Source organism: Aedes albopictus, chromosome 3, assembly GCF_035046485.1.
Source record: "Aedes albopictus strain Foshan chromosome 3, AalbF5, whole genome shotgun sequence".
In the NCBI taxonomy this organism is placed as follows: Eukaryota; Metazoa; Arthropoda; class Insecta; order Diptera; family Culicidae; genus Aedes; species Aedes albopictus.
Genome location: NC_085138.1, coordinates 169,571,776 through 169,586,100, shown reverse-complemented (window position 1 = coordinate 169,586,100; position 14,325 = coordinate 169,571,776). Strand labels below are relative to the sequence as shown.

Sequence of the window (14,325 nt, the reverse complement as noted above, 5' to 3'; positions counted from 1 at the left end):
GTTTTCATTGTATGAATCAACTTTTTAGGATGCTAGAAATCATTTAAAATGCATCAACTTTATGAATATTTTCACTGTAGTATCAAGAAACTATTTTGTGGTGTTTCGGAGTAAGGCGTACTACAAATCCGAAGATTGCAGGTTCGCATCCTGTCACGGTCGCCATGTGGTGTTTCGGAGTAAGGCTACGTTGCAGGTTGTCTTTCGTTATCCGGCTGGTTTATCAAACTCTTTCAATACATAACATGAATGCGGGTCGACACAATTGGAAAGTATTTCTTTAGTTATATCTACTTATAAGCAACTTTTGTATAATGATCTACTATCTCGGATAAAAACTAACCATAGGGCATTTGGTGAAAACCATTCCTGTACCATACAGTGTACCAGCTACAATATAGTGTATTGTAAGGGAATGGTTCGCTAAAAGCTTTGCACATTGGTAGCTACTATACATTTACATCCGATCTTTATGTAACAATATATTATACTGTTTTTCTTACGTTTGAACCATTCACTATTCCGAAACATTCTTTTTCCGTGCATTTTTAATTATTTATTTTAGTTTATGTTTTTTTCCGTGCTTTGTTTTGTTGATGTTCGTGACTTTTTTATTGCAAAGGAAATGAAAGAGAAAAAAGTGAATAAGTTGAAACATCTATGTCACGTCACCCCCCTGCAACGGATCAACTGTGGTCGATCCGCTGTGGTCAAGCTTTGACTACTACAGCGATCGATTGACCAGGCAAAAGTATAGAAGAAAGATTAGGCAGAACGTAGAACGATAGAACCAAAACAAACCGAAGTTGATAAACAGGCATTGAAATCAAATAGTGCAAATCATGTTGAAAAGTCGTCAGCTGAATTCCTTATTTTAAAATTCTAAAAATCTAGTATCTAAGCCTATAAATAGTTAAAATTCAAACTTACTCTAAAATACTTGTCACTTAGTGGTATATCGTGCAATATTGGCCTTAATTCTATAGTACGAAGGTAGGATAAATAAGTTTAAAACTTTGCGGAATATTAACCTAAAATGAATTCGTTTTCTGTTCAAGGTTTGCTCAACATACACCACGTAATATTTAGACAAGAAACTATAATTGAAATCCTTGAATAGTTTGTAAGTATATCTTGTTGTAACTAAAAGTTGTATACCTAAGAATTCTTAAACCTACAGTGCACATACAAGCTGTAGTAAGCCCGATCTGGTGCGATAGGACCCTACCGTTTGAAGGTCACCAAAAATTGTAAGTTGGGCCACAATATTGTTTGTAGTGTACTAATAAAGTTCATTAGCTTTTAGCTTACCTACCACACACGAACGCGGTTTGCTCAAGAGAGTTTGGGAAACTTTCCACCCCCACAACATTCTAAAAGAATTTTTGTACGTGGGTATTCAGGATGGATGGACATCACAGCCGGTCGGAGTTTACATGCAAGTCATGCCAGCGTCCGAACTCATCCGACGCCCACATGATCGTTTGCGATCGATGCCGACTGTGGGAGCACTTTGACTGCGCTGGTGTGATTGGATCGACACAGAGTCGGCCGTATATCTGCAAGCAGTGCCACGGCAAAAATGCAGCAAACTCGAATATTTCATCACGGTTGCGTTCGCAATCGAGACAAGTACCGTCGGGTAATGCATCGGGCAGCAAACCTCCCTCGCACATAGGGAGCAAGGTTTCGTCGATGGCATCGAGCAATCGCTCGTCGATCATGAAGGCGCAATTGGAACTAATCGAAGAAGAGGCGAAGATGAAACAGAAAGAGCTAGAGGAAGAAGAAGAATTGAAGAAGCTGGAACATGAAGAAGCCCAGAGACAGTTGGAAGAAAAGAGGAAGCAGATGGAAGAGCAGAAGAAGTTGGCTGAAGAAGAATCACTTTTGCGGCAGCGTAAATTGGAAGCTGACAAGGCGCGCCTGCTGAAACAGCAGCTAATACGCAGAGAATCGCTGGAGAAGAAAAACGAAGTGATCCTGCAAATTTCCGAACGTGGTAGCGTGGTCGAATCTACAACAAGTTCCCGAGAGAAGGTTGCGAATTGGTTAGCTGTGAACTTACCACACGGGACGCCCGAAAGAAATACGCTTGGAAAACTTAACAATCCCCAAGCCGATTTAGTTTCTTCGGCCCTAAATGAAGCTTCGCCCATCGATGTACCAGGAGGAACGGAGATCCCTTCCACAGCACAACCTCTACGTCAAGTATCCGTAGAAGCTCGTCACCCACCTCCGCCGTCTCCTTCCGGTTTGCCGATCGTTTGCTCCGCTGCCAATCTGAATTTGCCTCAAGCAAGTTACCGTGCCAGATGTCAGGAAATTCGTTCTTCCACAGTCCGTGAGCCTTTCCAGCAGTTTGTGACCGCTTCAAGACCTCTACTAGCGATTCCCCCAGTAGTTCACCCAGATGCTCCGGTGTTTAATCATTCTTGCACTTCTAATGATGTCGGATATGATCGGCATCAACCGATACGTCATCGGCATGCACCAGCATGGACTACTTCGGTGCAGTACGATGCTGTTCCAAATCCTTCTGCAGCACACCAATCACCACAGCCCCTTCCGGCCCGTCACGACATGTTCACGGAGCCGGTCCAGCATTTCCCGGAATCAGCGGCAAATCATTCTCCAGCACCCCGACCGATGAATCTTCTAGAGCATATCGAGCAACCAGGGGTCCTCAGCTCGCAGCAAATAGCCGCGAGACAGGTCGTCGGTAAAGATCTGCCACCCTTCGGTGGAAACCCAGCTGATTGGCCGATGTTCATCAGCAGTTTCGAGCAGTCCACAGTAGCGTGCGGGTTTTCTAATGCTGAAAATCTTGTTCGGCTACAGAGGTGCCTCACCGGACACGCGCGAGATGCAGTACGCAGCAGACTTTTGCTTCCTGCTAACGTACCGCAAGTGATCAACACACTTCGCACATTGTACGGCCGTCCGGAACTGCTCATCCGGTCCCTACACGAGACGATTCGACGAACTCCTGGGCCCAGACATGATCGTCCGGAATCAATTCTGGAGTTTGGTTTAGCGGTACAAAATTTCGTTGACCACCTTCAAGCCGCGAACCAAGAGGAGCATCTGGCCAACCCAATGCTCATGCAGGAGCTAGTCGAGAAGCTGCCAGGGCCCATGAGGATGGACTGGGCCACGTTCAAAAACCTACAACCACGAGCCACTGTCCTAACGTTCGGAGAATTCATGGGCAAGCTAGTCACCGCGGCAAGCGAAGTGAGTTTCGAACTTCCGGGCTTCCAAAAGGAGTTGAACAGCGAAAAGCAGCAGCGTCTCCGAGAAAAAGCAAGGATTCAGGCTCACGCAACCGAAAGTGCTCCGTCACTCACATCTACAACAGAAAGCACACGCAAACCCCCAAAAACGTGTCGCATCTGTGAACGTGAGGGCCACCGAGTTGCTGAATGTTCGGAGTTCAAGCACCTAAACATGGAGGATCGATGGAAGGAGGTACATGACAAGGGCCTCTGCCGGACTTGCCTCAACAACCATGGCAAATGGCCGTGTAAGTCGTGGCAGGGGTGCGGATTTGCAGGATGTCGACTCAAACACCATACCCTTCTACACTCTTCGTCTGCTCCCGTTACATCCACTCATTCTGTGAATGTGTCATCGGGGAGCCCCCTGGGAGGACACACGCTCTTTCGGGTTCTGCCTGTCGTACTCTATGGAAACGGCAAAAGCCTTACTGTTTTTGCTTTCATTGACGAGGGTTCACAAATCACGATGTTGGAAGAGAAAGTTGCCAAGGAACTTGACCTTTCTGGACCTAGGAAACCGCTTACTCTGCAGTGGACAGGAAACGTGAAGCGCAATGAATTGCGATCTGAAGAAGTTAGCCTTAAAATATCGGGAAAGTACAGTGATAATCGCTACGATCTCCACCAGGCGCGCACTGTAAGCCGTCTACTTCTGCCGGCACAGCGTTTCAACTACCAAGAGATGGCTGCGCGTTTCCCTCATCTCAAAGGACTTCCCATAGAAGATCACGATGTAGTCCAACCGAAGTTGCTGATAGGCCTAGATAATCTGCGTCTCGGCGTTCCTCTCAAGCTGCGTGAAGGAGGACCGTTCGACCCAATAGCCGCCAAGTGTCGACTAGGTTGGGGAGTCTACGGTCGTGCATCAACGGAACCAATTGCTAGGGCGTCTGTAAACTTCCACACTTCAGCAGCCTCAAGTTCGGACGATCTTCTGAACGAGCAGCTGCGTGACTTTTTTACATTGGAGAACAGCGGAGTCGTCAGTGCAAACGAGAAGCTTGAGTCTGACGAGGAGAAACGAGCGAGGAAACTACTGGAGAACACAACAAAACGTACAGCTCACGGGTTTGAAACTGGGCTTCTGTGGAAAATCGACGATCCGAGTTTTCCAGAGACATATCCGATGGCTATCCGACGAATGAAGGCTCTGGAGAAGAAATTTGGTTGTGATCCTTCGATGATGCAGCGGATTTACGAGCAACTGTGTGACTTCGAACAAAAGGGTTACGTGCGCAAAGTCAGCGAATCGGAGGTAGCCACTATCGACCATAGGAAGACTTGGTTCCTTCCCTTAGGAGTGGTCATCAACCCGAAGAAACCTGAAAAAATGCGTCTGATATGGGATGCTGCAGCCAAAGTCGCTGGGGTCTCGTTCAATTCGTACCTGTTAAAAGGTCCCGATCTTCTCACACCTCTACCCAGAGTACTCAGCGGCTTCCGACTCTTTCCGATAGCGGTTTCGGGGGATATCAGAGAGATGTTTCTCCAAATTAAGTTGCAAGCGAGTGACCGGAGTGCTCAGATGTTTGTATTCCGGCGAAATCCCGATGAAGCCGTTCAGGTCTACGCCATAGACGTCACCATGTTCGGCTCTACCTGCTCTCCATCTTCTGCCCAGTTCGTGAAGAACGCTAACGCCGAGCAGTATGCGCAACACTTCCCTCGAGCAGCTGCGGCTATCCAAGAGCACCACTACGTAGACGACTACTTGGACAGCTTTCGGACAATCGACGAAGCCGTACGAGTAGTAAACGATGTCAAGTTCGTCCATTCCAAGGGCGGGTTTGAAATTCGTAACTTCTTGTCGAACGAAGACGAAGTTTTAAGACGAACTGGGGAGATCGAACCAGATTCTTCCAAAGACTTCGCTCTGGTACGTTCCGAGACGACCGAATCAGTGCTCGGGATGAAATGGATTCCAGCGGACGACATCTTCACGTACACCTTTTCAATCCGTGACGACTTGAAGCCCATCCTCGATGCGAACCACATCCCAACGAAACGTGAAGTTTTGAAGGTGGTTATGAGCCTTTTCGACCCACTGGGATTCGTTTCATTCTTCCTGGTTCATGGAAAAGTGTTAATGCAAGATGTCTGGGCCTCAGGGATTGATTGGGATGAAGAAATCAACGAGCGACTTTTCCTTAATTGGCGCCAATGGGTAAGTTACTTCCCGCAATTGGACTCGTTGCGTATCCCTCGCTGTTATTTCGGCTCTCCGTTTCCTAAAAAGTTCGACCGGATGGAGCTCCATGTTCTCGTTGATGCTAGCGATTCTGCTTACGCCTGCGTTGCGTATTACCGACTCGAAACCGACGATGGCATTCAAGTTGCGCTGATTTCCTCAAAAACCAAGGTAGCACCCCTCAAGGTTTTATCAGTTCCCCGTCTGGAGTTGAAAGCGGCTGTCCTTGGAGTCCGGCTGATGGAAGCTATCGAAGGATACCATACTTATTCGATTAGCCGTCGAGTTCTATGGAGCGACTCTACTACAGTCTTGGCTTGGATCCGATCAGAGCACCGTCGATATAACAAGTTCGTTGCCGTTCGTATTGGTGAGATTCTCACAGCTACCGACGTCCGGGAGTGGAGATGGGTCCCCTCTGCATTGAATACAGCCGACCTAGCCACTAAGTGGAAAAATGGACCGGACGTTTCTTCCACTAATCCTTGGTTCAGTGGACCATCGTTTTTTCACCAGTCGGAAGTTTTCTGGCCTCATCAAACGGTGGCCTCCACGACGTGTGAAGAACTACGACCAGTTCACACTCATTCTACGCCATCTCTGCTGATCGATTCATCTCGTTTTAGTAGATGGTCTCGTCTACAGCGAACAATGGCGTTTGTGCTTCGGTTTGTCGACAACATCCGCCGTAAACAAAGTGGTGCATCGCTGCAACTGAACTTCCTCAGTCAGGACGAGCTGGCACGAGCTGAGACAATCCTGTGGAAGGTCGCACAGGCCGAAGCGTTCCCGGAAGAAATCGCAATACTGTCGGAAACTCAAGGTTTACCCGAAGCACGTCACCATCGCGTCGCTAAAAGTAGCCCGATCTACAAAAGTTGGCCATTCCTTGACGAGCATGGAGTACTGCGACTACGCGGCAGGATCGGTGCCGCAACCTTCGCATCAACAGAAGCAAAATACCCGGCGATCCTACCAAGGCAACATCGGATTACGTTTCTGCTTGTAGATTGGTACCACCGTCGTTTCCGCCATGCCAATCGAGAGACCGTTACAAACGAGATTCGTCAACGCTTCGAAATTTCGAAACTACGTGCCCTGGTGGAGAAAGTAAGAAAAGGTTGCATGATGTGCCGAATCAGAAATGCTCTGCCATGTCCTCCTGCAATGGCACCACTCCCTGCGGCCCGACTACAACCTTTCGTTCGGCCATTCACATATGTCGGGGTGGATTATTTCGGGCCAGTATTGGTCAAGGTTGGAAGGAGCCAGGTGAAAAGATGGGTAGCTTTGTTCACCTGCCTTACCATTCGCGCGGTTCACCTGGAAGTGGTGCACAGTTTATCCACCGAGTCTTGCATCATGGCGGTGCGACGGTTTGTGGCGCGACGTGGATATCCGGTCGAATTTCACTCGGATAATGGGACGTGTTTCCAAGGAGCGAGCAAGGAGTTGGAGAGAACGGAAATTGATAAGCGCAACAACGCAATGGCAACCGCGTTCACGACCGCTAAGACTAAATGGTTCTTTATACCCCCAGCGGCACCCCATATGGGAGGGGCATGGGAGCGACTAGTACGATCCGTAAAGGTAGCCATTGGATCCATATCAGACGGCCCACGAAAACCAGATGACGAGGTCCTGGAAACGATTCTTTTTGAGGCAGAAGCCTTGATAAATTCGCGCCCGCTCACCTATATTCCGCTTCAGTCAGCGGATGAAGAAGCCATTACACCCAACCACTTTCTCCTGGGGACTTCGAGTGGAAATAAGCTTCCACCAACCGAGCTTGCTGACTCGCCAGCAGTACTACGAAGCAGCTGGAAACTCGCACAGGCTATGACTCTGCGATTCTGGACGAGGTGGGTGAAAGAGTATCTTCCTGTAATCACTCGAAGATCGAAGTGGTTCGAAGAGACCCGGGATATCGCAGTGGGAGATTTGGTTTTGGTAGTAGGAGGAACAACCAAAGACCAATGGACACGAGGACGAATTGAAGCCGTTATTCCCGGACGGGACGGAAGAGTTCGCCAGGCCCTGGTCCGTACAGCTGCAGGAGTTCACCGACGGCCGGCGGTTAAGTTGGCAGTCCTTGACGTGATGGAGAATGGTGAACCACAATCGGAAGTCCTTGAGATGTAGGGACGTAACTAGGGTTCACGGGAGGGGGGATGTCACGTCACCCCCCTGCAACGGATCAACTGTGGTCGATCCGCTGTGGTCAAGCTTTGACTACTACAGCGATCGATTGACCAGGCAAAAGTATAGAAGAAAGATTAGGCAGAACGTAGAACGATAGAACCAAAACAAACCGAAGTTGATAAACAGGCATTGAAATCAAATAGTGCAAATCATGTTGAAAAGTCGTCAGCTGAATTCCTTATTTTAAAATTCTAAAAATCTAGTATCTAAGCCTATAAATAGTTAAAATTCAAACTTACTCTAAAATACTTGTCACTTAGTGGTATATCGTGCAATATTGGCCTTAATTCTATAGTACGAAGGTAGGATAAATAAGTTTAAAACTTTGCGGAATATTAACCTAAAATGAATTCGTTTTCTGTTCAAGGTTTGCTCAACATACACCACGTAATATTTAGACAAGAAACTATAATTGAAATCCTTGAATAGTTTGTAAGTATATCTTGTTGTAACTAAAAGTTGTATACCTAAGAATTCTTAAACCTACAGTGCACATACAAGCTGTAGTAAGCCCGATCTGGTGCGATAGGACCCTACCGTTTGAAGGTCACCAAAAATTGTAAGTTGGGCCACAATATTGTTTGTAGTGTACTAATAAAGTTCATTAGCTTTTAGCTTACCTACCACACACGAACGCGGTTTGCTCAAGAGAGTTTGGGAAACTTTCCACCCCCACAACAATCTATTCAAAGTCAATAAAATGTTTAAATAAAGTGATAAACCAGGTGTCCTAAGGACTGCATATCCAAGAGATATGGTGGGATAGGTATGTAGAGTGCGATGAGAGGAATACGAATGTAGGTCAACCCGGAAAGACGCAGGCCAGATTACCGTAAATCAGTGGATGAGTTCAACACTATTCTTTCTCCTCTTCTCTCATGTGAAATTGCCTTGTACAACAACCGAATTAAATGCGATTTATCTTTGACATTTTTAACATAAGAACTGGACTGGACACTGAAACGACTTCTGATATAAGTTCGTTTTCGCTTTTTAACCTAACTTATAGTTGAATCGAACTTGACAGTTTTCTCATGAGTTGTTATGTACATATTTCATAGTTTAGTCAAACTGGAGCCTCAATATTGCAATAACGGTTAAGCACGCTGTAATGATACTTATGTACCTCGTCACCCACTTAATGCAACTACATTAGTGGTCTAATAACACTTAGCGCGCTAGGCATAGTTCCATCATGCCGCTCAAAGTGTTGCCACAAATAATGCTTAGTTTGCAAAACCCAGTTATCTGGCTGGTGGGACATGGGAGCCTAAGCTTCAACTGTTAATGTAATCAGAGGCTACTCAGACTTAGACGAGTTTAGGTTAGTTTGGCTACACAGAAAAAAATATGTAATTAAAATTCAGCGAGAAATCATGCACATAAAGGGAATGCTAGAGTTAGTGCATATTTACATGAGATATCATGTAAAATTACGTTACATTCGTGTAAATTTCCGCCAATAGTCGCGTAACCGGTTGGAGCCCATGATGGTTTACACGATGTTTGGCGGAAATTTACACGATGGTAATGTAATTTTACATTATATATCATGTAAAAGTGCACTAACTCTAGCATTCCCTTTATGTGCATGATTTCTCGCTGAAATTTAATTACATATTTTTTTCTGTGTAGAACTGCCATTATCGAAGGAACATGACGAGATAATATAACATTATATGGTTTATCTAATGTAAAACAATACAACATAACAAAAGAGAACCATTCCAAAACCATGATTAAATTTATAACCAGTAGTGAAATTACAATTAAAAACAATATATTTACGGTACATTTTATTGTTTGAAACCATACGTGTACCATACAATGTATGGTATATTAAAGCTCACGTATCAGTATTTCGAACAATTCATTTACAATAAAGTGTATGGTTTTGTAAAAAAATATATATGGAGAAATTTTTTTTTATATTGTTACGATACTTAACAACCCGTATAGTATATTGTAAAAATCTTATTTACAATTCACTGTATGGGTGTCTACATTACATCTTATTGTTTTTGTATTTTTTATTTTTACAGTGTTGTTCATTGTAACAATATGGTTCTAAATAGTACTGTTACAATACAACATCCGGTTTTTCTACTGTATTTTTTATTCGGGATGCTTGGCGATCGTATTGCTCGATTGCAGTTTGAGCATTACGATCGATTCACAAATGTAGCAGTTTGAACGTTGGTTTATATTTATTACACCAAGAGCTTATTGTTAATACTACCGTTACTTATAATTGAAAACAAAGAAAGTTTCAAGCATGGCATCTTACTCCACGTCACCCTAGGTAGTCAGGATGGACGGCATTTCACCCCAGACCCAATTCCAACACGTTGAATGGCCAGAAAATGGTGGACTACCGAACGGGCTTCTGGATTCTGGTTTCATCGACAGCAAGCACCGTCTTTTTCCCCGGCAAAGATGTTTTGCCAGTTCAGTTTTGGTCAAGCAATATTTTTCTTTCATATTTTATTTATAACCTCACCCTCTTGATCCTCCCTTCCCTCTGATCCCTCTCCATCACCGTCGTCATCAGCCTCATCATCGTCATCAATAGCATGGTAGCTCGGGCAACATCACAAGTAAAACAAATTAACATATTTTCCCTTCACGGGCAAAGATTTACGGTGATGTTGTTGGTTGGTTGGTTGGTTGATTTGTTGCAGTTGCCATCGTCCACATGGCCACCACCACGGCGCTGCTGACTGGCTGGTGGTGGCAGCACGGAAATCAGACTTTAAGTGGCCAGAAGCAGCAGCAGCAGCAGCAGTACAGCAATAGAGTGGCATGCCGAACGAATATGTAACGTTATTTTTCCTCCTGATGGGTTGCCACCAGCCATGATTTGCACAGACATGTTTGTTTCCATGGAAAATTAATTTTGAATTTGTCTGGAACTGGAGGAATGTGTGTTTGTGGGTATTTTTTGATGCAAGATGATTTTTTTATACGGATGTCGAACGTGGGTCAAAGTGTTACAAGATCCAGTCGACTTTCTTGCTTTACTGACATTGATGCGTTGGAATTTTGAACACACGCTCGCAAGGCTATAAATAGAAGAGAAAACATCTTTATAAGTTTCATCATTTTATTTTTATTTAGTTGAACAAGGTATGATAACACTTAAATCAAATTGCCGCTATATGCAATATTCCATCGTCGATCATGCTCCATCTGATTCACCTATCGTGCTCTTTGTACTCCACTCCTTCTTGTACCAGCCGGATCAGTAGCGAACATCAACTTTGAAGGCTTATTGTCCGGCATTCTCGCAACATCCCCTGACCACCGTTATCCATGCAGTTTTAGGCACTTTCAAGATGATGGGTTCACTCAGGGCCGGATCTAAGGGGGGCCGGGGGGGGGGGGGCACGGGCCCCGGGCCCCCCCATTTTAGGGGCCCCCACAAAAACCTTTTTTGGTTGCCAACATTAGCTTTATTTTTCATATTGCTCAAGTACTGGAAAAATATTTTTGGTCATCTCTCCGAGGGGCCTCCACATCCGCTCGGGCCCCGGCCCCCCACAGTCCTTAATCCGGGCCTGGGTTCACTGTAGAGTGTTGCGAGCTTCGCCGTCACAGCACTACTGTTATCCTGTTATCCTGCACCCTTCTGTAAATTGCGCTTAGCACACGTCGTTCTAAAACTCCGAGTGTTTACAGATCCTTCTCCAGCATCGTTCATTTACGATATAGGATCTACTGACTGATAGGGGCTGTCCATAAACCACGTGGTCATTTTTTGGGACTTTTCAACCCCCCACCCCCCGTGGTCATTAGTCCATACAAAAAATTTTATTTGTCCATACAAAATGGTCATTGGCCGAACCCCCCCCCCCCTTAATGACCACGTGGTTTATGGACAGCCCCTTAGCGTTTTGTACGTGGTGCAGTTGATGCACTACCCACGTAGTGACACCCGCAAAATAACTACCGCGAACGGAAAGTGTCAAGTGAAAAGTTCAGACCCTGACAAAAGATGACTTCCGATGCTGAGTCAACCCACGACCAAACCGTATTTGATATGACGGCAACTCAGTGCGCAATTTGTGGACTGGACTGTCTACGAGCGACGAGGTGATGGTCTGCTGTGAAGGATGTTCGGAACGGTTGTGTGGGCATCGAAAAGGACAAACTGCCAAAGAAGTGGTACTGCCAAAGCAAGGCCTGTCAGGAGAAGGCCCAGGAATACCGGCAGAAGCACAAGGACTCCAAGAAGCAGACTCGCACCTGGAAAAACGGCAAAGAGACTGACAAATCCAGCGTCAACCCTCGTCTAGCTGCGTTTAGCGTGGAAGCAAAAGCGCGAGCATTAGAAGAGAAGCAGAAACGACAGTACGAGGACCTCGAGGCTGTGGAAGAAGGAAACGACGATGCAGCGTGCATTTGAGCAGCGAAAGATGGAGTTGGAGCTGCAGATACGCGCCGAAGAAGCAGTAAAGGAAAGGACATGGCAACCTGAGATGCTCCAAAAGAAGAAGGAGCAGATTCAGCGGCTAAAGGCTCCCTTCGAGTTGCAAATGGTGACCATGGATGAGGAACTAGCAGGTCGAAAGACGAGAGCACCGATCAAGAAGACGAGGACGACGAAAGCTCCGACGATTCCGATCTGTTAAGCCCGAGTTCGGATTCATCCATGGAAGCGAAGGCGAGGAAAAGTGTTCCAAGGAAAACGTCCAAGGAAGTGAAGAGTATCAGTCAACACGGGATGAAGCAACAGCAGACCGGTCCAACGAATGCCCAGCTGGCTGCAAGGAAAACAATATCCTATAAACTCCCAAAATTCTCCGGCAAATCACAATAGTGGGCATTGTTCTAGGCAGCATACAAAGCGTCCAACGAAGTCTGCGGCTACATGCACCACGAAAACCTGATGCGACTTCAGGAAGCGCTGGAAGGCGATGTTCTCGAACTGGTCTCTGTGCAGTTACTACTTCCCAAAATCATTCCACAGATCATCGAGAAGTTTTTGGACTAAAGCTGTTCTTTTATGTTGAAAGTAGATTTGAGCTGTCATAACCATAGACACTACCCAAACTAGGCATGATCAAACTCTAACATTCACAATACAAGGAAATTACAGCAGCGATATAAACCAATTCGGTATCGATTGAAGAACACCAGAGGTGCAGATACACAGAGGACACTATGTAAAACGCATAAAGCTAATAAACAACATACTAATAATCCTACCCTTATTAGGCCTCGCAGTTGAAGTTTAAGAAGGATAGCTGATTATCTCTGAAAAACACAAGGTCAACTGTACCTTCTTCTTCTTCTTTATGGCTCTACGTCCCCACTAGGACTTGGCCTGCCTCGCTTCAACTTAGTGTTCTTTGAGCACTTCCACAGTTATCAATTAAGGGAGTTTCTTTCCCTGCCATTACATGAAGTTGTATATTGTGAGGCAAGTACAATGATACACTATGCCCAGGGAGTCGAAGACATTTCCCGACTGGAACGGGAATCGAACCCGCCGTCTCCGGATTGGCGATCTATAGCCTTAACCACTAAGCTAACTGGAGACCCCTGCACCATTTCTCCGATTAGCGCAGTAAGGGCAAAATGCTGTGCAGTACCCCCTAGTACTCCGCAGCCTTCGTTAAATGATTAGGGTTTTATTAGACCCCCCCCCCTAACCATTCATTCCTAGGCATGGTAAGCATATAGCCGCATCACACCATGAATTAGGGGTCAACTGTTTAATGAACTCTTACCACCGGAACAGGCGGTCCGTAGTGTTATTATTAGCCAATTGTGACAACCGCTACCGACACTACACAGCTATCTAGGCTGATCGAGAAAAGAAGTTAATATTGATGATCAACTTCATACGGACTCGACAGCCGAAACGTGACTCACACACAGCCTCTCGGTAAACTATTCAAGTTTTATCAGTTAACTATCTCTGACAAATGAAATTTGATTAGCGGGTTCTCAATCATAACATATAGTGCTTCTGTATTCATTTTGTAAACCGTTCAGTTTCAGGATGCTATCCCATGGCGAAAACATTAAATGCACTTTTCCTGATTTACGATACTGCAGTCGATGCATCTGACTTCCTTCTTGAACCAGGAGAAAAGTAAGCACTCGAGCACTTTCATCATAAATCACTGTAACGAGCAATGAAACCCATAAAATTCCCATAGATTATCAGATGGAACGTCGCATTTTACGGTTTGATTGCCATCATTCACCATCGCGAGATTCCGCCTCAGCCCGTTGCGTTGTCGTCAACGCTCATCGGTCATCGCAGTCTCTATGGGCTCTGACTGGACATTCCGTGCTGCACACACGTTGCGTGACTGGTTTCCGTTCTTCAGCACGCCGGGGCCGGACGGCACCATCAAAAAGCTCCGAATGATTGATTCTTCACCTTATTCTTCGCCTCATCTCCATATCATCAAACCCCATTTAGCCAACATTATGCACTCACCCATTCACTCATTCGTTCGGTTTTTGTTTTGGTTGTGGTTTGTTTGTTTTCAAAGCTTCTTCAACGGTTCTGCCGATGACATTTACCTTCGCTACCCAACCCCCTTCTGATTCGGACAGCCGGCTGGCCTGCGAGCAAACACCACGGAAGACCATAATTATCATTTTATTATGAAATAAAATTTCACTTAAAACATTACT

At 45.6% G+C, this 14,325-nt stretch overlaps 2 protein-coding genes across 4 annotated transcripts in view; one reads left to right on the top strand and one right to left on the bottom strand.

The window, feature by feature from the left end:
* The window catches only part of LOC134292063 (GATA-binding factor A), a 223,808-nt gene that overhangs the window by 166,449 nt on the left and 43,034 nt on the right, over positions 1-14,325 (bottom strand). The gene's annotated exons all lie outside the window — the stretch shown is intronic.
* Positions 584-9,164, top strand: LOC134290449 (uncharacterized). The gene is made up of 3 exons (XM_062857595.1): positions 584-993; positions 1,059-7,973; positions 8,039-9,164. The coding sequence occupies exon 2, from the start codon at positions 1,405-1,407 to the stop codon at positions 7,609-7,611; it is 6,207 nt and encodes a 2,068-aa protein (XP_062713579.1). The 5' UTR covers positions 584-993; positions 1,059-1,404; the 3' UTR covers positions 7,612-7,973; positions 8,039-9,164.